The sequence below is a fragment of the Pelobates fuscus genome, chromosome 11 (assembly GCF_036172605.1).
Source record: "Pelobates fuscus isolate aPelFus1 chromosome 11, aPelFus1.pri, whole genome shotgun sequence".
In the NCBI taxonomy this organism is placed as follows: Eukaryota; Metazoa; Chordata; class Amphibia; order Anura; family Pelobatidae; genus Pelobates; species Pelobates fuscus.
Window position 1 is genome coordinate 41,270,395 of NC_086327.1, and position 23,966 is coordinate 41,294,360.

The 23,966-nt window shown below is 44.3% G+C and overlaps 1 protein-coding gene across 1 annotated transcript in view; it reads left to right on the top strand.

Annotated features, from left to right (window-relative positions):
- The window catches only part of TNNI3 (troponin I3, cardiac type), a 95,979-nt gene extending 72,347 nt beyond the window's left edge, over positions 1-23,632 (top strand). The window contains exons 6-10 of the mRNA XM_063435783.1: positions 255-386; positions 1,952-2,041; positions 11,421-11,606; positions 12,862-12,963; positions 23,406-23,632. Coding sequence (XP_063291853.1) covers positions 255-386; positions 1,952-2,041; positions 11,421-11,606; positions 12,862-12,963 — 510 coding nt within the window. The 3' untranslated portion in view covers positions 23,406-23,632. The remainder of the gene's footprint in view (positions 1-254; positions 387-1,951; positions 2,042-11,420; positions 11,607-12,861; positions 12,964-23,405) is intronic.
- Positions 23,633-23,966: the final 334 nt, after the last annotated feature.

The following is a 23,966-nucleotide window of genomic DNA, read 5'->3' on the forward strand; positions in this document are numbered from 1 at the left end:
AAAACTGGTGCTTGGATAGCGCCAACATTGCATGGGCCAATGACAGCCCTCAGGTAATCTGCCAATTGCCCAGTCCTGGGTCCAAGGGAAGTCCTTTTTTCTGTCCTTGTTGGCTGGAGGGTTAAAAAATTAAGAGCTCTACAGACTACAGAAGCATCTATATACTCCTACCATCTTAGATTAGCCGTCATTGCTATTGTCATTATTGTCATTATATACATTTTATAAAATTACTCTAATCTGTTTCACTGTAGAGTCTGATGCTGCAAATTGCTAAGAGTGATCTGGAGCGTGAGGAAGAAGAAAGAGCACGTGAGAAGGAAAGGTATCTGTCCGAGACCTGCCCACCGCTGCAACTGTCCGGCATGTCCTTTTCCGAACTGCAGGTAAAACACGTGATGGTCTTAACAGATCACCATATTCTACAGCTGATTTCTAATGCACTTAATTATCAAATTTTAATATGCATGCATTTAATTATATATTTTTTGATTGCGGGTATATCTAACAACAGCTTCAAAAAGCTGCTAATCTTTTGTCTGAAAACTCTGCAAACACTCCCCTTCTAACCCTGCCCAGACTTTCTGTGGCTGTCTAATCACAGACTTCCCAATGCAGCTCAATGAGAAGTCTTGGTAAGGCAGGTGCTCTGGGCAATTGCTGCCTCTTGAGCTTAGCTCCACCGTCCTGTTGTCTAATTGACAGCCAGGCAGAGTAACACGATTGATTTATATAAGTTCCAGTTTCTACTGAAATCTGCACTTTTTGTAAAATGGAAAAAAAGAGGACACACTTATCACACATAAAAAACTTCAGCAAGCTGAAGTGCTTTAGGGGCCTGGAGTGTCTTTTTAAATAACACAATTGAATCAACCAGATCAAGGAAAAACAGCTGTAATATTGCATAGGGTATGCAGAAAACACGAATGTATATAGGTAATTAGTGGATAGCGGCAGTTTGATTTTCAAATACACTGTGTAAACCCAGGTATACTTTACATATTAACCATATCTCACTTGAGCAAAACAGAGAACAGGGATAGGGAGTGTAATAAGCCGACAGAATTGAAGAAAGAAAAAGGAAGGGTTCCTCTGTCACCACTTACTTCCACCCTCCACTGTTAGATTCAGTTGTGGTGGCTAATTGTGAAGTGTGATTTTTTTTCATTTTATGTTTTTCACCAGAAAAGATTGAGTGGGGTTACTACAGGACACAGGACATTTATCTTATTTGCCCAGTGCTGCTATTGTCAATATGTGTTTTATGTCATTGCTGCTGTTTGCAGTATTAACAATGTGAAAACAAGAGAACAGCAATGCAAGACTCTATTGGTGAAACACACATTTATTGAAAAACACATACAAACATACAGAAGCTTCAGACTCTTGTCTCGTTTTCGATATACGATGCCCTTAGTGTAATATGTACTGCCTACTTTATTGTTGAGGAAACTGAAGGCACGGTTCCTACAGTTATGTACTGGGGACTGAATAAAGGTGTCCACATATATTGAGAATAGTGATGTCCCGAACAGTTCGCCGGGAACCGTTCGCTGGCGATGTTCGGTCCGCCCCCTATTCGTCATCATTGAGTAAACTTTGACCCTGTACCTCACAGTCAGCAGACACATTCTAGCCAATCAGCAGCAGACCCTCCCTCCCAGACCCTCCCAACCTCCATGACAAATAGGGGGCGGACCGAACATCGCTATGTTCGCCGGCGAACGGTTCCCGGCAAACTGTTCGGGACATCACTAATTGAGAAGTATGGTTTATTGTCTATTTTAATGTTGAGGAGTTGTGTTTCCTTAAACTGCAGTTACTCAAGTGAGGACAAAATGGAAAGGCAAACATTTTCTTATATAGAGCATGCATGAATATTGAGGTGGGATCCTATCCATCTTTACCTGGATGAGGTGACTTTACGTTTTTTTTTTTGGTTTTTTTTTAGGACCTGTGCAAAGAATTCCATGCAAAAATTGATGTAGTGGATGAAGAACGATATGACTTGGAGGTCAAAGTGAACAAGAACATCACTGAGGTATGGATGAGGAGTTAAAGGGACACTATAGGGTCAGGAACAAAAACATACACCTGAACATCAGCGCTGCGGAATCTGTTGGCGCTTTATAAATAGCAATAATAATAATAATAACATATAAAATGTAACATGTCAATCCTAGTATTTTCAAAACCCTAGGAAGTATGCTGAAATGTGTATTTAAACATGTATATAAATATGATGCACTGTCCCCTAAGTGCAAACCTCCTCATTGTCAGGATACAGAGGATCCTTCAGCAAGAAACAAAATAGCACCCTAACAAAGGCATAATAGGAATCGAAAGTAACGTAATACTTGGGAGGCCAGGCTTAAAGGAACACTTTGGAGTCATAAAGACTTTAGCTTGCTGAAATGCTTTATATATGAAGAGTGTGTCCTTTTTTAATTTTACAAAAAAAGTTCAGATTTCAATAGTCACAAAATTGTCACTATTATATGCTTTACCGAATAATCTTGAAAGTGTTCATCAAGCAGACCTTATGCATTTCATGAATGCCACAGTATGTTGCTGTAACTTATCTGCTGAGTGCTGGTGGAGAGTTGTAAAAAATAGCCCTCCTACCCCCACCTCACAAAATTATAAAGTATCCGATTCACTATATGCCCAAAAAATAATTATGTCCAAATTCCTATTCCTTATGTTACTTGCCCTTGCAAATGATGTGGAGTCTAACCCTGGTCCCCCAGGTAATTCTAGTCCTAATATTCCCATTAATAAATGCCTCTCTTTTGTGCACTGCAACATCCATAGCTTGCTCCCCAAACTGGATGCACTACAATCCTGGTGTTCCCATTACAAACCAAAAATCATTATGCTTTCAGAATCATGGTTAACGACAAAATACCAGACTCTGCCATTGCAATACAGGGGTATTCATGTTTTAGAAATGACAGAGCAAAGAGAGGTGGTGGCATTGTTATTTGTGTTGATAGTCCATTAAATGTACTCCTTTAAAAAAACTATAACTCCCTGTGGCAAACCTAGCCACTTACAGAATGTCCTTGTATATATCTTGCTATTACTGCATTGCTATTCCTATCTGTGGCCAAACCAGCCACTTAAAGTGTAACCCCCCATGAATGTAATATGATGTAAAGTGTATTCCTGTGTACTGCTTGGTATCTCCTAAGGCAGGAGATGGCTATCTGTAACCCAACCCCCTCCTGCCTGGGACTAAGGGAAGTGTATTGTGTGGAATGCAGCCCCCCCTGCGGAGGTCTGTGCTTAAAGGAAGCTGGAATAATTAAAGAGTTTGACTCAGCCTGGTGAGATGCCAGTGTTTTAACATCCAAGCTATGTGTCGTCTAGTTTTTGGGAGAAAAGGATTGTAACTACGCTACCTGCATTTTACCTACATTTTACCTGCTTCATCCTGTCTACCAGCGGAGATACCGTGGATAATACTACTACTCCGCTACAATTGGTGGCAAGCGACGGGATTCAAACCACACAGCAAATCCACGTTCGGCAGTAACTACACGAATAAAGAGGAGAGGCAGCAGCACAACGGAACAAACCATTCGGATAAAAGTGTTCGGTAAATATGTCGAAGTATACGAACGATTGGTGAATGGAGGCAAACTATGCAGCATTGAAAAGAGCTACATTGAAAGAATTATTGCAAGCAAGGGGAAGAAACGCCAGCAATAAGACAAAAGCAACCCTTGTGGCAGAGCTCATGGAGGGAGACAGAGCAACCCCTGCAGCAGCCCCACAGGAGGCCGAACGCAGTGAATTTGACAAGGAGCTACAGGGCAGACTAGCCTACTACCCAGAGCCCCACACGAGAGAAATAATGCAAGAATACCTGGTGGTCAAACACCAAGCAAGTCAGCAAGCCGGGGAGAGAGCTCCAACGCCTGTCCACATTACCCAGGGGAAGGGCAAGATTCCGTACCAAGCGTTTAAAAGCTATACGGAAGCGGACGGCGAGGTAGATGACTACCTGCAAGATTTTGAGAGGTTGTGCCATCTGCACAACATCAGTGCGGCGGATAGGGTACCTCTACTGGCAGGGAGATTATCTGGCCGCGCAGCAGAGGCATATCGTGCCGTACCAGATGAGGACAGTACAGACTATGCAAAGGTGAAGGAGGCCATTCTAGCCAGGTATGCGATTACCTCAGAGGCCTACCGCCTAAAGTTCCGAGACATTAAAAAGCTCACCAAAGACACACACACAGAATGGGCACACCGCCTACAACGAGCTGCAAAAGGGTGGTTGGAAGCCACTCAAGTCACCACCCTAGAGGACCTGTTCCAGTTAATGGTAATGGAACAGTTCTTTGACGGGCTACCCCCCAATCTGCAAAATTGGGTGAGAGATCGGAAGCCCCGCACCCTACAAGAAGCAGCCAAGTTAGCAGATGAGTTCCAGGGCACCAGGCGAGTGCAGCGCCCACCACCCAGGGTATTCCCCCAGTCGACAAACCACCGGCCTGCCTTGGCCGAAACAGCTCACCCACGATCCGGGGGAGCTAACAACCAATACCAGCCTAGGTACCCCACCTGGGCACACATCAGATGCCACACCTGCAAACAACGGGGGCATGTACAACGAGAATGCCCCCGAAACAGGGCACGACAATCCTGGCCCAAGCAAGGCCGACCCCCTGGCACTCGGGCTGCGGTACACTATCAGAATGAATCATTCATGCAGCCCTCCACAGCCACCCAGGTGGAGGAACCTCTAGGCACCCTCCATGAAGTTAACCCCGTCCAAGCAGCGTCCGATAACCGCCAAAGCCACCGCCAAGTCGTCCACGTAGAAGGGAAGCGTATGGAGGGACTGAGAGATTCTGGGGCCACCATCACCTTGGTCCGAAACCACCGTGTCCCAAAGGACCAGCTTACTGGGGATTGTGTAGCAGTACGGGTGGCAGGGGGAGCGATCTACAAGGTTCCCACTGCCAAGATACATTTGAATTGGGGAGCGGGGTCAGGGAACGTGGAGGTGGGGATGATGCAAGACTTGCCCGCAGATGTTATTTTGGGAAATGACTTGGGGGAGCTCACCTCCGCTTTTGTCCCGCGAACCACTGTACAGGAGGCCTTCCCAGTCTTTACCAGGCAGCAGGCCCGCACCACGGCCCCATCCAGTGACTCTGAGGCTCAGGTAAGCAATACACCCCATAACCACACTGCCCTTCCCTGGGATGCCCCCCTAGAATTTGGTAGTGAGGTCGCTCTAGACCCATCCCTGCAGGTTTACAAAGACAGAATAGACAAGAACCAGGCAGGCTTAGAAGGAGAGAGATATGCTTGGGATCAAGGGTTATTATACCGGTATGCAGAGAAGGTAGTAGCCGGGTCTATTCCCATACCCATAAAGCAGTTAATTGTGCCTCAAAAGTATAGACAGGAGTTACTGCGCATAGCGCACGACATACCCTTATCCGGTCATTTAGGGATCAGCCGTACTAAACATCGGCTGACGCAGAACTTCTTCTGGCCAGGTATCTCCAAGGATATTAGGCAATACTGTAACACCTGTGATACCTGCCAGAGGGTAGGGAAGAGGGGAGACCGCTACAAAGCCAAACTCCATTCCCTGCCCATAATAGAAGAGCCCTTTAGTAGAGTAGCGGTAGACATAATCGGACCCCTGAAAAAGCCCAGTCCCTCTGGCAAGAAGTACATCTTGACTGTAGTGGACTACGCCACCAGATACCCTGAGGCGGTGGCTCTAACGAATGTACATGCAGAGACCGTAGCGGATGCCCTTATGCAAATTTTCTCCCGCATGGGATTTCCACGGGAGATTATTTCGGCTAGGGGTACCCAATTCACTGCAGAGGTCGCCCACCAGCTCTGGAAGGTCTGTGGGGTAAAATCTAGCCTTAACTCGCCCTACCACCCTCAGTCCAACGGTCTCTGTGAACGGTTAAATAGAACACTTAAGCAGATGATCCAGACGTTCATAGACACACAGAAGGACTGGGAGAGGTTTTTACCCCACTTGCTGTTCGCCTATAGGGAAGTTCCCCAAGAATCCACTGGGTTCTCTCCCTTTGAATTGTTGTTCGGAAGGAGGGTGAGGGGCCCCCTAGATTTAATCAGAGAGCACTGGGAGGGGGGAGTGACCACTAATGGTACCCCTATTGTACCCTATGTGCTGGAGTTCCGGGAATGCTTGGAGACTTTGACCCAGACCGTACGTACCAACCTCCAAGCGGCCCAGCAAAGACAGCGCAGATGGTATGATAGGGGGGCCAGGGACCGCAGCTTTCAGGTCGGGCAGAAGGTGCTAATCCTACGACCCGTCCCTAATGACAAGCTGCAGGCCTCCTGGCAGGGCCCATTCAAGGTGGTAGAGCAAATCTGCGATACTACCTATGTAATTGGCCCGTGCGCTGGAGCAGGGGGCAGACGCATGCTCCATGTGAACATGCTGAAGCCTTACCACGAGCGCACAGAGGAGGTGACTGCGATTTGTGCCACTGCCGCAGAGGATTTTGATAATTTGCCCCTCCCAGACCTCCTAGAGAAAGAAGGCCAAAATGAGGATCGGGAAGCAGTACAGCTAGGAGAGCGCTTGAGTACCCAGGAGCGGGCCCAGGCCCAAAGCTTTTCTAACCTCCCTGGTCCATTAGCCACGCACCATGTAGAAACCCCAGGGCAGACACCCCTCCGCCAACCTCCTTACCGCATCCCTGAGTCTGTAAAAGAGAATATGTGTAAGGAGATCGAGGAAATGTTACAATTGGGGGTTATAGAACCTTCTGATAGCCCATGGGCCCCCCCAGTAGTTATGGTCCCGAAGCGGGATGGAACTACCCGCTTCTGCGTAGACTATCGAAGGCTCAATGATAAGACAGTCTCTGATGCCTGGCCGTGGTGTGGGCCCTCACGAAGCTGCAGCCCTATTTGTACGGAAAACCATTCTCGCTACTCACAGATCACAACCCGTTGGTGTGGCTGAACCGGGTGTCAGGAGACAATGCCAGGCTGCTGCGCTGGAGTTTGGCGCTGCAGTCTTTTGACTTTACCATCCACTACCGCCCTGGGAAGCAAAATGGCAACGCCGACGGGTTATCCAGACAAACTGAACTTGAAAAGTGATCTGTGAGTACTCCTCCGGACATCCCCAAGCCGATCCGTTGGGATCAGACTGTGTATGCCGGCTTGGTTCTGGGGGAGCATTGTGGCAAACCTAGCCACTTACAGAATGTCCTTGTATATATCTTGCTATTTCTGCATTGCTATTCCTATCTGTGGCCAAACCAGCCACTTAAAGTGTAACCCCCCATGAATGTAATATGATGTAAAGTGTATTCCTGTGTACTGCTTGGTATCTCCTAAGGCAGGAGATGGCTATCTGTAACCCAACCCCCTCCTGCCTGGGACTAAGGGAAGTGTATTGTGTGGAATGCAGCCCCCCCCTGCGGAGGTCTGTGCTTAAAGGAAGCTGGAATAATTAAAGAGTTTGACTCAGCCTGGTGAGATGCCAGTGTTTTAACATCCAAGCTATGTGTCGTCTAGTTTTTGGGAGAAAATGATTGTAACTACGCTACCTGCATTTTACCTACATTTTACCTGCTTCATCCTGTCTACCAGCGGAGATACCGTGGATAATACTACTACTCCGCTACACTCCCCTTCTGCCTTTGATTTCCTTTCTGGTACAATTGAGATCCCTTTCAGTAAAACTATCATTGTTGCTGGAATCTACCGCCCACCTTGCTCTCCGGTGCACTCCCTTTCTGACATAGCCCAACTACTAAGTGAAACTGTAGCTCAAAACCAAAAAAGTGAACTGTTGGTTTTTGGAGATTTTAATATTGATTGCATGAATCCTAAAAATAATAAATCATGTAGGCTGTTTAAGACTTTGCAGCTAACACAATTAATTTCCTCCCTTACTCGCATTTATATTAAAAGCCAGAACCATACCTTGCTAGATTGGATTCTCTCCAGTTGTCCTGACAGAATCCAGGAGGCTGGCGTTCTTCCTAACAGTTTCAGTGACCACTGTCCAGTGTGCTGCATACGCAAAATAAAGGCCACGAAATTCCCTCCCAAGATTATAATCACAGGGTCTTTCAAAAAATTAAATCTTGAATCCTTTTTAAATGATCTCAAGAACATACCATGGCACAGATTAAGTCCAATACCAGATCTAGACTCTGCAATTGCATTTTTTCAATTCACGCTCTTGCGTGTTTGGAATTTGCATGCGCCTCTGCGTAAAGTGCGAATAAAAAGGACACACCTGCCCTGTGTTACAGCTGACCTCATTCAAATGTATCAGTTTAGAGACTCATTGTGGTCCAAGTTCAAGCGTACTGGCTCCATGAATGATCACTGTACCTACAGACAACGGCAAAACGCATGCACAAAACAAACAAAAATGGCAAAGGCTCAATATTTCAGTGAAAATGTGAACAACAACCTATCAAACACAAGAAACTTCTGGAAAATCATAAATAGCATACAAACCCCCACAATCCACTCCCAACCCTCCACTGTCAAAATGGACAACCAAACACTGCAACACCCCCTAGATGTAGCAAATGCCTTTAATAATTACTTTGTTTGATGTGCTACCACCCTGGTTGCTAAGATAAGAAATTACACGCATTTTCAGACCAAAAAATAAAATCCTCATATAAAGGGAGGCCTGTTAGTGTAGTTAATAAACATCTTAATAATTTAAAAATGAAAAAACAGTTTGGACCAGACCAAATCCCAGCAATGTTGCTAAACCTGTCACTACCCTTATCAATGAATCCCTGGTGTCAGGATACATACCCAAACTTTGGAAGACTGCAAAAGTTGTACCTATCCATAAAAGTGGTGGTATCTAACTATCGCCCGATATCATTGCTCCCAGTAAAGACAAAAATCTTGGAAAAATGCGTCCACACGCAATAATGTGAAAATTATCAACAATCAAATTATCTGACCCCTGATCAATCAGGCTTTCCCCGGCTGTTCCCACCTCCTATAACCTCCGATCCAGTACTAGCACGATATTTAGCTTACCGCAATACAAAAATAAAGTGGCTCGATCCTCATTTTCCTACAGAGCACCGCAATTATGGAATAACCTCAGGGACACAGTCAAATCTTCATTCAATCTAAAATCTTTTAAGAGATCTACGGAAATATACCTCAGCACAGAATGCACCTGTCATGGTTTAATATATTTATTAAACCTGTTGTGTATTAAATTTATATATATATTGTTTGTATATTGTATTTTCGTAATATTGTATTCTATTGTAACAATGCAATAAATACAATAAAATAAATAAATATGAAGATGAACCACATGGTGGTGCTCAAACTCAGTTCTTTGAGTATATCATCCTCGTCTGCTTTTTACAATAAGGACAGTCAAATGATTTATTATAATGTTCTTTTTGGTGATGCAATAGTAATAGTAATAGTTATAGGTAATACTTATCTATGAAATGCCAAGTCTCAGGTTGTGCTTGTTGATGCTACGATGCCTTTGAAAATGTTTAGCTTGCATATATACGGCAGTTGGAATATGCAATATTTATAATAAAATAGAAAATTGTAAGTGTAATTGTCATTCAAAAATAAAAGGACAAAAATGATCTTGCTGTTGATCGATATGAGGAAATGCTTAAAGGGACACTATAGTCACCCAGACCACTTCAGCTCAATGAAGTGGTCTGGGTGCCAGTTCCCCCAGGTTTTACCCTTCAGATGTAAACATGGCAGTTTCAGAGAAACTGCTATGTTTACATAGCAGGGTTAATCCAGCCTCTAGTGGCTGTCTTCCTAACAGCCGCTAGAGGCGCTTCTGTGACGCTGGAAAATTGAGAAATGCTTTCCTATGGACTGCTTGAATGCGCGCGCGGCTCTTGAATGCGCGCTCGCCTCTTGCCGCGCATGGGCATTCCGCTCCACTCGGGAGCTGACGTCGGGTGGGGAGGAGAGGTCACCAGCGCTGAGGGAGCCCGGCGTTGTATTAAAGTAACTGAAAGGGTTTTATCCCCTTCAGGGCCAAGGGAGGGGGCCCTGAGAGAGGGGGGGACCTAAGTGTTGTATACTGCCAGGAAAACGAGTGATCCTTTAGTGATCCTTTAACTATGAAAACAAGAGTCTACAGTAGAGTTGCCACCTTGTAAGACTGGTGGTCAAACTTCCAGGAGCTATTCAGTTCCTTTTGTTTTTAGGAAGTACATGATGAGTGAATATCAGTAGTATGAGGAATTGAACTCGAACTACTTGTAGCCTAAATGGTACTGAGTTAGGGGAAATAATAAATGGGAAGAACATAGTAATAGATATAGACAACGAAGTGGAGAGCAATGTGCAATGTCGGTCATCATTTGCAAAGGTCAGTAGGGTATACCTTGGCATAAAAATGGGTATTAATTTACATGATGAGAATATAAGTTGATGTATTAATCAGTGGTAGGACTTCACTTTGCATATGCAGTAGAATTTAGGCACTTATTTTAAATAACGATATTATTGAACTAAAATTGTGCAACCGGGAGCTACAGAATTAATAAGGACAATACAAGATTTTTGTTGTGAAGAAAATGTGATATTGTTTCAGTTAGAAAGAAAAGGGCATCTAATAAAGGATAAGATAACAGTAAACAAGTATTTTCAGGACAAGTACAGACATCTTTCCGGTAACCTGTTCATTAATACAAACAATAGGAGGTCACCTATTTAAATGTGAAAAAATGAGATCAGCTATGGAAGAGGAAAGGGTTTTTTTACAGTAAGAACAAAAAAGATTTGGAATGCCCTGCCTAAAGAGGTTGCTTCATCAGATTGTGTACAGATTTCGTACATTTTGTGAATGGGGAGTCACTGATTGGCTGAAAACATCAGCTGACCACTGTCAGCCAATCGCTCCTGTCCTCAGCAGCCATAATTTTAGTTTTCAAGCTTTTCAGCAAATGGATTGGCAGGGGGAAGAGAGATCCAGCTCTGGAACATAGACTTTGGGGTTGAACCATTGATGAACGGTTTAATCCCAAAAGGTGGTCCAGCACTAGGGACCTCTCATTTTGAACGTCTCCTTTTAGTTGTTAAGGTGCCCAAACTGATCATTTTATAAATCATACAATGGTTTCTTAGTACCTTTGATGAGAAATTATTTGACTTCCTCTGACTTATGCATACTGCTGCAAGCTAGTACTATTTATTAAATTAGTCACGGCATTTAGAAAATAAGTCCAACTTGGTAGCATTTTCAGGTAGCCAATGTTTCAAAATTGTCGAAAACTGTGATATTTGCTAATTTTTTGTATAGTAATTTTATTTAAATAGTTATACATATTCCTTGATATTACAAAAGAGCTTTTAATCCACCGTATATCAACTCGTTTGGTTAATATATGCATTGTGTTATAAATTTCCAGATTGAAGACCTAAATCAAAAGATTTTTGACCTTCGAGGGAAATTTAAACGTCCACCTCTCCGGAGAGTACGCCTGTCTGCAGATGCCATGATGCGGGCGCTATTGGGCACTAAACATAAAGTTTCTATGGATCTCAGGGCTAATCTGAAACAGGTCAAACAAGCCAAAAAAGATGACGCAGATAAGGTAAGCAATTTATTATTATGTTTTCATTAAAAAATGAACTATTTGATTATGGGGACATAAATGAATCAAATGACCACAACTAGAAGCTCATTTTTTTTTACATTCAATGGCAACATACCATCACCACATACATTACCTGAGTCTATGTGATTTATTCACTAAAACCAAAATGTAAAATAAAATAGTACAAAAAGATTTTTAAAAATTCTATAGCTCAGCTAATGTCATTACTAGGTTATGTGTTCCTAAATTGTGCAGGAACCTATCTCAAGACAGAATGAACCACTACATTTGTAGTTACATTGTATGGAGCTGCCGAAGCTTAAAGGGACATGCATCACTTAATTACTTTTCGAAAACAGCAAGCAAACAGTTTTAACCCCTTAACCCCTTAAGGACACATGACGTGTGTGACATGTCATGATTCCCTTTTATTCCAGAAGTTTGGTCCTTAAGGGGTTAAGGACACAGGACATGTCTGACACGTCATGATTCCCTTTTATTCCAGAAGTTTGGTCCTTAAGGGGTTAAACAAATATAAAAAACTTAAAATAAAGCAGGAAAAACTTTTGCATTTATAAACTTGCTATAAACTTGGTCAAGTTGCATTATAGTTAGGGGAGTTTATTCAGGCTTCCCTTCTCCTCCCTCTTACCTATCATCTCAGTGTCATACCAGTCTACTTATGACAGAAACATTGCATCACTGTGCAGTAGAAGGAGAGAGAAACCCAACACAAAATCCTGCACTGCATGGTCACACTGATCAGAATCCATCACTTCTACTATTGTCAGGATGTTGCAAGTTGAAGAGATCTTCCAACTGTAAATCTGTCAGATAGGCCAGATGCACTTTTTCAGCATTCCTAGGGATAGGGCACCGATTGGTTAGATCAGTGTCCCCCCTAAAGTGGCTGTGAAAAGAATAAGAAAGAAAAGCTGGTAATTATGAAGAAAAACATATTCCCTTGCTTTTTTCCCCCGGCAGAGTGAGGCAACTGTCTCATTCAAAGCTGAAACTTTTAAACAAGACAGTTGACTTAAAGTGATGCATGTCCCTTTAATATGTTAAATATTCCATTTTGGCATTGGGTAGGCAGGCAGGGACATAATTATGGTAACAAGGCATAGTGTTTTTTTTTTTTTTATGATCTGAAAGGATCATTACATTTTGTCCAATTGTTGGACTAAAGCTTTGTAAATATATATTTGCTATTCTATGTAACATATTGACTCAGTCTATCCACTATTTAAAGGATATACGCGAAGTAGGTGACTGGAGGAAAAATGTTGATGCTCTCAGTGGAATGGAAGGGAGAAAGAAGAAATTTGAGACAACTGGAGCTGTACTAGCATAAGTGAGTAAAAAAACAATATATAAAAAAAACATATACGTATATACTACATACATAGTATGTTTATATATCCTTTAAAATGTAAATGTTTATATATACTTTAAAATGTAAAACAAGCAAGGATGTCAGGATTTGTAATATTAAGTTCCTACATGTATAGTTATACATGCCTCCCTACCAGTGGGATAACAATCAAGGTCGCATGGGTCACAGCCGGGCCCGTCACTCTACAGCAGGCCAGGCAGACCCGGGACGAACGGTCGCAGGGTGACTGACAGAAGGGGAGAACGGTTCTGTGCTGCTCCTCTCCTGCCGCTGTCTGTAGTGAGGCTGGACGTACGGTGGTCTTACAGGAAGTACTAATTGAGAGAGCACTTCTGGTCTATGCGGTGGGCAGGTACGGGGGGGGGGGGAGAGACACAAGGAAGGGCTGGGCACAGAGATGGTTTCTAGTTATGCCTCTGCTCCTAACAATCCCAATTTCAGTGGGACAGGCCCAACACTAGAGAACTGTCCCCAGCAATCATAGCAGGAGTGCATCATTAGAAGTGCTTGTGCCTCGTTCAGGGCACTAGAATCCTGCAGTGTCTCTGACCTCAGTGGGCTGGCTAAAATGATTGACAGGCAGCCTAGTACCCCCTTATCTAGTCAGTCCCCCCTCTTTCAGTGAAGATTTGCCCACTTTACTCCCCTCCCGCCGGAGTTCCGATTCTAAGACTTGCCGATGTTGGGAGGAATGGTTACCTATATTTTACAAATATGTGAGTGCGCATTCAGAAAAATAAAATTAATTGTACAAATCCATACCTCTGGTATGTATAGGTGGAGATACAAAAAACATGTACATTTCTTCTCCTCAAATGACCATAGTACACATCAGCCCCAATACATACAGTAAAAGCCATAGAAAAAAAACTTACCCGCGCTCTTCCCAAATTCCTATGTATCAGGTCCGGACTGGGAAAGAAATTAGACCCGGACATTTTTGAGTAACAGCAGCCCACTGAGAAGGGGTTGGTGCCAGAGAGGGGGTGTTTTGTCATCACCAACGACAATCACACCCCCTCTCAAAGCATGTTGGTTCAATGGTCTTGAAGGATGCAATGTGTGTGTGTGTGTATGTGTGTGAGGGGTGCACTGTGTGTGAAGGTTGCAGTGTGTGTGTGTGTGTGTGTGTGTGTGTGTGGAGTGCAGTATGTGTGTGAAAGGTGCAGTGTGTATTAAAGGTGCAGTGTGTATGAAAGGCACAGTGTGTATGAACGGTGCAGTGTGTGTATGAAAGGTGCAGTGTGTCTGTGTGAAGGGTGCAGTGTGTATGAAATGTGCTGTGTGTGTCTTTCTGGAGGATGCAGTGTGTATGAAAGGTGCTGTGTGTATGTGTTTGTCTGTGTGAAGGGTGCAGTATGTATGAAAGGTGCTGTGTGTATGTGTGTGTCTGTGTGAAGAGTGCAGTGTGTATGAAAGGTGCTGTGTGTATGTGTGTGTCTGTGTGAAGTGTGCAGTGTGTATGAAAGGTGCTGTGTGTATGTGTGTGTCTGTGTGAAGTGTGCAGTCTGTGCTGATTTACATATTTTGCATGGCATTCTGGAAAACTGTCTGTTAATGCTGCATTGCCTGGAGCAGATTTTTTATAAATTTGTGTAGAATTCCATTTGAGACATATTATTGGGGATTTACTTGCTTTTTTCTTTTTGATCTTATGTCAACTTAATCTTCAGCGTTGTCATGGCACTTGGTTAATTTGCATTCTATTCAAAAACTAAAATTGTCATCTTCTACCAGGCCAAAAATCTGACACTATTTCACTACAGAATATACTATTTAATTTAGAGGTATTATAAATTGAATATATTAATTTTAGATATATATATATATATATATATATATATATATATATATATATATATATATATATATATATAGGGTTATTCAGTAAATTGAGAATGTGAAGTGAATTCTATGGGAATTTCAATTTTACGATCACAGTAGCCAAACTGAAAGCATAGCTCACTTAAAGAATGTTTCCAGTTTGGCTACTTTGACCTTCAATTTGAAATCCACTCTGAGTTTTAATCCTCACCTTACTGAATAACAAAACTGATACATACATAGTAGGTAAAGTTGTAGATTACAAAGTACAGATTAAGGAGCAGCACACACACACAAAAATACAGTTTTAAATTTTACAAGGCTACTTCAAATCACCTATCTTAGCAAACAAATGTGGGGAATCAGGTCCACCATATGGCCATACTGTGTTAAACCCACCACTATGTCACACTCTTGGGCGGCAGCAATGACCATAGTACACATCAGCCCCAATACATACAGTGAAAGCCATAGAAAAAAAACGTACCCGCGCTCTTCCCAAATTCCTATGTATCAGGGCCGGACTGGGAAAGAAATTAGACCCGGACATTTTTGAGTAACAGCAGCCCACTGAGAAGGGGGTGGTGCCAGAGAGGGGGTGTTTTGTCATCACCAACGACAATCACACCCCCTCTCAAAGCATGTTGGTTCAATGGTCTTGAAGGATGCAATGTGTGTGTGTGTGTGTGTGTATGTGTGTGAGGGGTGCACTGTGTGTGAAGGTTGCAGTGTGTGTGTGTGTGTGTGTGTGTGTGGAGTGCAGTATGTGTGTGAAAGGTGCAGTGTGTATTAAAGGTGCAGTGTGTATGAAAGGCACAGTGTGTATGAACGGTGCAGTGTGTGTATGAAAGGTGAAGGGTGCAGTGTGTATGAAATGTGCTGTGTGTGTCTTTCTGGAGGATGCAGTGTGTATGAAAGGTGCTGTGTGTATGTGTTTGTCTGTGTGAAGGGTGCAGTATGTATGAAAGGTGCTGTGTGTATGTGTGTGTCTGTGTGAAGAGTGCAGTGTGTATGAAAGGTGCTGTGTGTATGTGTGTGTCTGTGTGAAGTGTGCAGTGTGCATGAAAGGTGCTGTGTGTATGTGTGTGTCTGTGTGAAGTGTGCAGTGTGTATGAAAGGTGCTGTGTGTATGTGTGTGTCTGTGTGAAGGGTGCAGTGTGTATGAAAGGTGCTGTGTGCATGTGTGTGTCTGTGTGAAGGGTGCAGTGTGTATGAAAGGTGCTGTGTGTATGTGTGTGTCTGTGTGAAGTGTGCAGTGAGTATGAAAGGTGCTGTGTGAAGGGTGCAGTGTGTATGAAGGGTGCAGTGTGTGAAAGGTGTTGTGTGTGTCTTTGTGAAGTGTGCAGTGTGTCAGGAGTGAAGTGTGTGTGCTTGGTGTGCAGTGGGGGGAAGATGAAAGTAATCTAAATCTGTTTTTTTTTATTTAAAAACATTTTTTTTTACTTTATATCCCCCTTCCTTTTTACCTTTGCCTGGGAGGGGGGACATAGAGGTGAATCCCTTGAATCCCTGGTGGTCGTAGTGGAGGTGAATCCCTGTTGGTCGTAGTGGAGGTGAATCCCTGGTGGTCATATTGGTGAGTTGACTGTCGTGAGATCGGAGTGTTGCCATGGTAACCGTGGCAAAGCTCCAACCTCGCGAGAGGAACCCAGCGGAGTTGCTTGCTAGCGCTCCCCAGGTGCCCCTCTGCCTCCCACTCAGACAGTGTCGGCCCAATGACCAGTCCAGGCCTGCTATGTATTTTTAAACAAATTAAACAAATGGAGGTCATTTAGTGGCTCCAATGGCCATTGGAGGGAATGCCCACCTGCCAACATCAAGGCAGACCCCCCTAAAGCGGGTCCTACACTGACCCTTCAGCCTGCTTCCTTGAGCTTCTGGCAAAGATATCTCTAATGAGACAGAGAGGGGTATTTTTTACATCCACCCCTGCATGCTTATTAACCCTTAATAGGGAACACATGGGATGGGCAACAGCATTGCAACATAGCTGTGTGAGTTATTAGTTTTTTGTTTAGCCTGACTGTACACACACAGGAATCCCATATCTTGTGCGCCGATTTAAAAAAAAAAATAATCTGAATACCATGGTAGAGGAGATCAGGCCATTTAAAGGTGCATTTGCTGTGACACAGGCAGGAACACAGTGTTCTATTATGCACTGGTTCCATTGGTTAAATTACTTATCATCCACTATTGCACAGACTATTCCTAGTTTATATGTATGGAATCTAGGCAATAGGGCTTATTTCCATAGGCATAATTAATTGGCCTGAATTAGATTCTTCGCACGGCCGGTGCTCTGCCTCTTCCTCGGGTTTATGTGCTCTATCTATTCCTACCCTACCTATTTTCATTTCTTCACTCCTTTCATATTTTTTTTTTCTCCTCCCCTCTCTCTCCCCCACCCAGCCTAGGGGTTACTCTCCACTTTTTCCCTATTTTGTCCCTTACACTATGGCTCAAAGTTGTGTAATCGCACTCGTGGAATTTTTCTACTGGTAGGATCCTACCAACTGGAATCTCTTGAGCTTCTCTTAGACGCTGTCCATTAACTGTGTCATTTTCTATATGGGTTAATGTTGACAATAATGTATTTCTTTGGTTCTGGAAATATGCGTAACTATTGCAACTGATGAATTTGTGAAATTAGCTCCAGATTTTTCACAATATTGCAAAATGTTTTCATATTTTGCTGCTGGATAACAGATGTTGATACATTGTTAATTTCTACTTGCATGGCTGTCAGAGAGTTACAAATAATAGAAATAAACCTTTAACATAAATTCCCTGCAACATCATTTCTCAAAAAAGGATATATGAGCAGATGCAGGAGTCCACATTTAAGGCTGTTGAGATAACCAAGATATTCTGTAAGGTCTATTCAATAAACGGTAAATGAAAACCAGCCAAATGGTACTTGGTTGCCACAGTTCAGCTGTTTTAAGCTATTGAGCTATTTACAAAAGGCAAGTTTGTCTATTCACAAACAACCAAATTGCAACTGAATTGGCTTAAGTCGGTTGTTCCAATTTTTCTCAAACAGACCAGGGGAAATTGCACCTAAAAACCCTAATACTAGCCCAGACCAATTTAAAAACTCTAAGAATATCCCAACCCGAAATCTTCCCCAAATCTGCCTCTTACATTAGTATCATCTTTTTATTTGTTTGTTGTAGGGAAATCCACTTCGAATTTACCTGCAATTTAAAGGGACTCTATAGTCAACATATAAAAGCAAGAAAGACAGGTCCCCCAGCCTTCCTTCTTGCTTTTATATGAACTTTCATTTTATGAAAATAATTTTCGGAGCGTTTTTATATTAAAAACTTACCTCCATTCCAGCGCCGAGCTCCCAGCCATGCCGCGCCCCCTTTTTCGTAAAAATGACTCTGAGAGAAGTGTCATTGCGATGTGGTGCGCATGCGCGGCTTCGCGCTGCACCAATCGCGTTCTTCATAGAGCGGCATTGACTGCCGCCCTATGAAGACACTCAGCGCTTTACCGCGCATGGGCGCAGAATGCGCGTTCGCGAGCTGAGCTGTCTGACTGACAGCTCAGCTCGCTTTCTATACCCGCCCCCTCCTACTCCAAACTTTGCATGCAAACACTATATATAGAGATTCCTCTATATATAGTGTTTGCATACAAACACACACATATTGTTAAACATACACACACACTTTAAATAAATATTGTTAAACACATACACACTCTATTTCTACTTCTTTCTATTTATCTATATCTATTTCTTTCTATCTATCTATTCCTTTCTATCTACCCAATTCTTTCTATCTATTTCTATCTATCTAATTCTTTCTATCTATCTATTTCTTTCTATCTATCCATATCTATCTATTTCTATCTATTCCTTTCATCCAAATACATCCCCAAATCCATCCACTCCCATCATCCATATCATTCATTCACTCCCATCATCCACATCCATCCACAAATCCATCCACTCCCATCATCCATATCATCCATCCACTCCCATCATCCATATCATCCAATAAGGGGGGGACCTACTGTCCTCCCCGGCCCCCACCCATGAGCGGTGGGTGGGGGCCCTAAAATTAACAATAAGGGGGGGACCTACTGTCCCCCTCTGGCCCCCACCCCTGGGCGGTGGGTGGGGGCCCTAAAATTAACAATAAGGGGGGGACCTACTGTCCCCCCCGGCCCCCACCCCTGGGCAGTGGGTGGGGGCCCTAAAATTAACAATAAGGGGGGGACCTACTGTCCCCCCGGCCCCCACCCCTGAGCGGTGGGTGGGGGCCCTAAAATTAACAATAAGGGGGGACCTACTGTCCCTCCCCCCGGCCCCCACCCCTGAGCGGTGGGTGGGGGCCCTAAAACTATCAATAAGGGGGGGACCTACTGTCCCCCCCACCGTCCCCCACCCCTGAGCGGTGGGTGGGGGCCCTAAAATTAACAATAAGGAGGGGACCTACTGTCCCCCCGGCCCCCACCCCTGAGCGGTGGGTGGGGGCCCTAAAATTAACAATAAGGGGGGGACCTACTTCCCCCCCCCGGCCCCCACCCCTGAGCGGTGGGTGGGGGCCCTAAAATTAACAATAAGGAGGGACCTACTGTCCCCCCCAGCCCCCACCCCTGAGCGGTGGGTGGGGGCCCTAAAATTAACAATAAGGGGGGACCTACTGTCCCCCCCCGGCCCCCACCCCTGAGCGGTGGGTGGGGGCCCTAAAATTAACAATAAGGGGGGACCTACTGTCCCCCCCGGCCCCCACCCCTGAGCGGTGGGTGGGGGCCCTAAAACTAACAATAAGGGGGGACCTACTGTCCCCCCCCGGCCCCCACCCCTGAGCGGTGGGTGGGGGCCCTAAAATTAACAATAAGGGGGGACCTACTGTCCCCCCCGGCCCCCACCCCTGAGCAGTGGGTGGGGGCCCTAAAATTAACAATAAGGGGGGGACCTACTGTCCCCCCCGGCCCCCACCCCTGAGCGGTGGGTGGGGGCCCTAAAATAAACAATAAGGGGGAACCTACTGTCCCCCCCAGGCCCCACCCCTGAGCGGTGGGTGGGGGCCCTAAAATTAACAATAAGGGGGGGACCTATTTCCCCCCCCCCGCCCCCACCCCTGAGCGGTGGGTGGGGGCCCTAACATTAACAATAAGGGGGGACCTACTGTCCCCCCCCGGCCCCCACCCCTGAGCGGTGGGTGGTTGCCCTAAAATTAACAATAAGGGTGGACCTACTGTCCCCCCCGGCCCCCACCCCTGAGCGGTGGGTGGGGGCCCTAAAACTAACAATAAGGGGGGGACCTATTGTCCCCCCCGGCCCCCACCCCTGAGCGGTGGATGGGGGCCCTAAATACAAAGGGGGGGGCCTAGTCACCCCTCCCCCCCTCCCTACCTACCCCCCTCACCCTAAAAATAATGAGGGGGGGACCTTTAACTAAAAACCTGTAAAAAAAAAAAGAGATAAAAACAACTTACCATTCGATGTTTTCTTTCTTCTAAAATTTTCTTTCTTCAGCCCCAAAAAAGGCCAAATAAAAAGCCATAATAACTGACGCAATTTAAAAAAATAAAAAACGAGCGCAAAAATAAATAAATGCCATCTTCACCCATGGAGGCCTCCGCGCAGACTGAGCTCGCTTGAAATCCATCCAATCACAGTGCTCTGTGTCATTTTACACAGCGTGGGAAAATTTAACTTTCCCACGCTTTGTAAAATGACACAGAGCACTGTGATTGGATGGCTTTAAATCCATCCAATCACAGTGCTCTGTGTCATTTTACACAGCGTGGGAAAATTGAACTTTCCCACGCTGTGTAAAATGACACAGAGCACTGTGATTGGATGGCTTGAAATCCATCCAATCACAGTGCTCTGTGTCATTTTACACAGCGTGGGAAAGTTCTTTGAAATTTTCCCATCCTGTGTAAAATGACAAAGAGCACTCTGATTGGCTTAAACCAGCCAATCAGAGTGTTCTTAGCCTAATTGCAGGGCGTGGCAAGGCTTTATAAGCCTTCCCCCACCCTGCAGAGCTCAGTCTGCGCGGAGCCCTCCATGGGTGAACATGTTTGTTTGTTTTTTGCGCTCATTTTTTTTTTTTTTTTTTATTGCGTCGGTTATTATGGATTTTTTTTGCCCTTTTTGGGGGCTGAAGAAAGAAAATTTTAGAAGAAAGAAAACATTGAATGGTAAGTTGTTTTTATCTCTTTTTTTTTTTCTTTACAGGTTTTTAGTTAAAAGTCCCCCCCTCATTATTTTTAAGGGTGAGGGGGGTAGGTAGGGAGATATTTTTTTGGGGGGGAGGGGTGACTAGGGTCCCCCCACCTTTGTATTTAGGGCCCCCACCCACCCCTCAGGGGTGGGGGCCGGGGGGGACAATAGGTCCCCCCTTATTTTTAATTTTAGGGCCCCCACCCACCGCTCAGGGGTGGGGGTCAGGGGGGGACAGTAGGTCCCTCCTTATTTTTAATTTTAGGGCCCCCACCCACCGCTCAGGGGTGGGGGCCGGGGGGGGACAATAGGTCCCCCCCTTATTGTTATTTTTAGGGCCCCCACCCGCCGCACAGGGGTGGGAGCCGGGGGGGGACAGTAGGTCCCCCCTTATTGTTAATTTTAGGTCCCCCACCCACCGCTCATGGGTGGGGGCCAGGGGGGGGGACAGTAGGTCCCCCCCTTATTTTTAATTTTAGGGCCCCCACCCACCGCTCAGGGGTGGGGGCCGGGGGGGACAGTAGGTACCCCCTTATTGTCAATTTTAGGGCCCCCACCCACCGCTCAGGGGTGGGGGCCGGGGGGGACAGTAGGTCCCCCCCTTATTTTTAATTTTAGGGCCCCCACCCACCGCTCAGGGGTGGGGGCCAGAGAGGGGGAGGACAGTAGGTCCCCCCCCTCATTATCTTCATGGCCCCCACCCGCCGGCCAGGGGGGGGGAAGGAGAGTAGGTCTCCTCCCCCCCCCCCTTCAACCACTATTGTGGCCAGAAAGAGTCCCTGTGGGTCCTCCTCTTTGGTCTTCAGCTGTCAGCTGAAGCCACTCCCACAGCAGTGCTGACAGCCTCAGCACACAAAGCGCGTTCACAGTGCTTTGTGTGCTGATAGCCCGTCTGAAGTATTCACCCATGCGTGAATACGTCAGAAGTGAATGAGGCCTTTTTAGGGCCTCTGAACTCGGAAGTTCCTCTGGTGGCCGTCTGATTGACTGCAACAAGAGGTGTTCCAAGCTTCCAATGTAAACACTGCATTTTCTCAGAAAATACAGTGCTTACAAGAAAAAGGCTCCGGGTAGCTATAGTTCTCACCTGAACAACCTCATTAAGCTGAAGTTGTTCAGATGACTATAGTGTCCCTTTAATGCAATTTGGGTGAAATCTTTTCAAATGAATCTCACGGCAAATCCATTTGAAAATAGAAGGGATTTGACTCAATTCAGTTAACATTCAGTTCCCAGTTAATACAGTGAACCAGAGAGGATCCACCGAGGAATTTTAAAGACCAAATGCAGGAGAATTAAATAATAAAAAAACAAAGTGCATTTGAAGTCCATATATTTGCAGTGTCTGCAGGGAGTTCTCACCGAATCAGCAAGAGACTTGGTTAACCATTAGCCTCACTGCTGGGATTATCCAGTTATCTGTGCCTTGTGGGCGAAGCAAGGGCTTCTGGGAACTGTAGTACAGTTTGTGAGATTTCTACTGTGAGAAGGCAAAAAAAAATAGATAACTGTAGGTTGTGGGTGTGGGAAAGTGTGAAAAACGATTTAAAAATATATATTTAAAAAAATAATGCACCTAGAAATCTAGAACAGAGGTAGGTAACCTTCGCAACTTCAGATGTTGTGGACTACACCCATAGTGTTCTTACAGCTATAATGCTGGCAAAGCATCAGGGGAGATGTAGTCCATAATATCTGGAGTGCCAAAGCTTGCCTACAGCTCACCTAGAATAACTAACTGTAACCTATCTTACACCTTGCACCAAAAATATGGAAACCTTATATAAGTGCCTGAAATGCCCATTTACCTGAAATCCAGCTGTATATCTATCAGCAAAAATGCTTTTATTTGTAAGGAAATACTAATGTTACCAAAACTAAACAGACTTTGTGTATTTAAATTGAAACATTGATCAATTTGATTGTAATTACAAGTGGGACCATTTTTGTTCATGCCCATGTCCCTTAAATCAGTCTCAGCATGTGTGGCAATATATTTAATATTATTAAATGTTTAATATATCGAAAATCACCAAACTGAATCTGCTGCTGAATATTAAACCATACAAATTGCCAAATGACATTACATGGTGTGCACATGTGCAACAAATTAAGTGGGCCTGATATTGGATCTCTTTTTGCTTCCTGAGTAGGAGGCTGCTTTAAGACACAACAGGAAGTCAAATTTAAGTATGAATGAATATTACAAAAATGACAATATACCATATTTCCCATACTTTGCCGTGAGTCTGTAAAATGAATAATATTGTAAAATGCTGCAGGCTTGATAACTTGGCCAAACAATATTCACATGAACTTTTTTTCAATTCTAGCAGCAAATATATTTTAACTGTATTTTATTTTTTATCATTTACTATAGGAAAGAACCACAACTGTTGTTACCTTTAACCTGGAGTACATGAAGTTGTATGAGGATCCTATGTGGCTTAAATCCATTTATTATCTCCGACTCCGTATCTTAGCACCTTGCCAGCATTTGTCATAGTGAATGCTACAGAGTATAATTGATTTTGTAAATGTGTTTTGTTATCCACTGTTATAAACTTATAGTCATGAATAAATATTTTTGACTCCTGGAATCACAAATCATTTCAACTTATTCATAGTCTATGCAGTCTGACTATGAAGCTCAGTATTTTACAACCTTCTTTATTTCTTTATTACCAGCCATTAGCCATCAAAATATAATAAAAGGACACTCCAGGCCCCAACATATCGACCATTTGATACATTTTGGTATCATATTCACGCTGTATTTTTCTCCACATTCAGAACACAAACATGTATTCCTGACCCTATAGGGTTAAAACCACCATCTAGCCACCCTGGGCCACTCATGCCTCCCTAAATATAGCAAAATCTTACTTGTATTCAAGCCTGAAGCTGTAACGCTGCATGCTGTTTGCCTCAGAATAGCAAG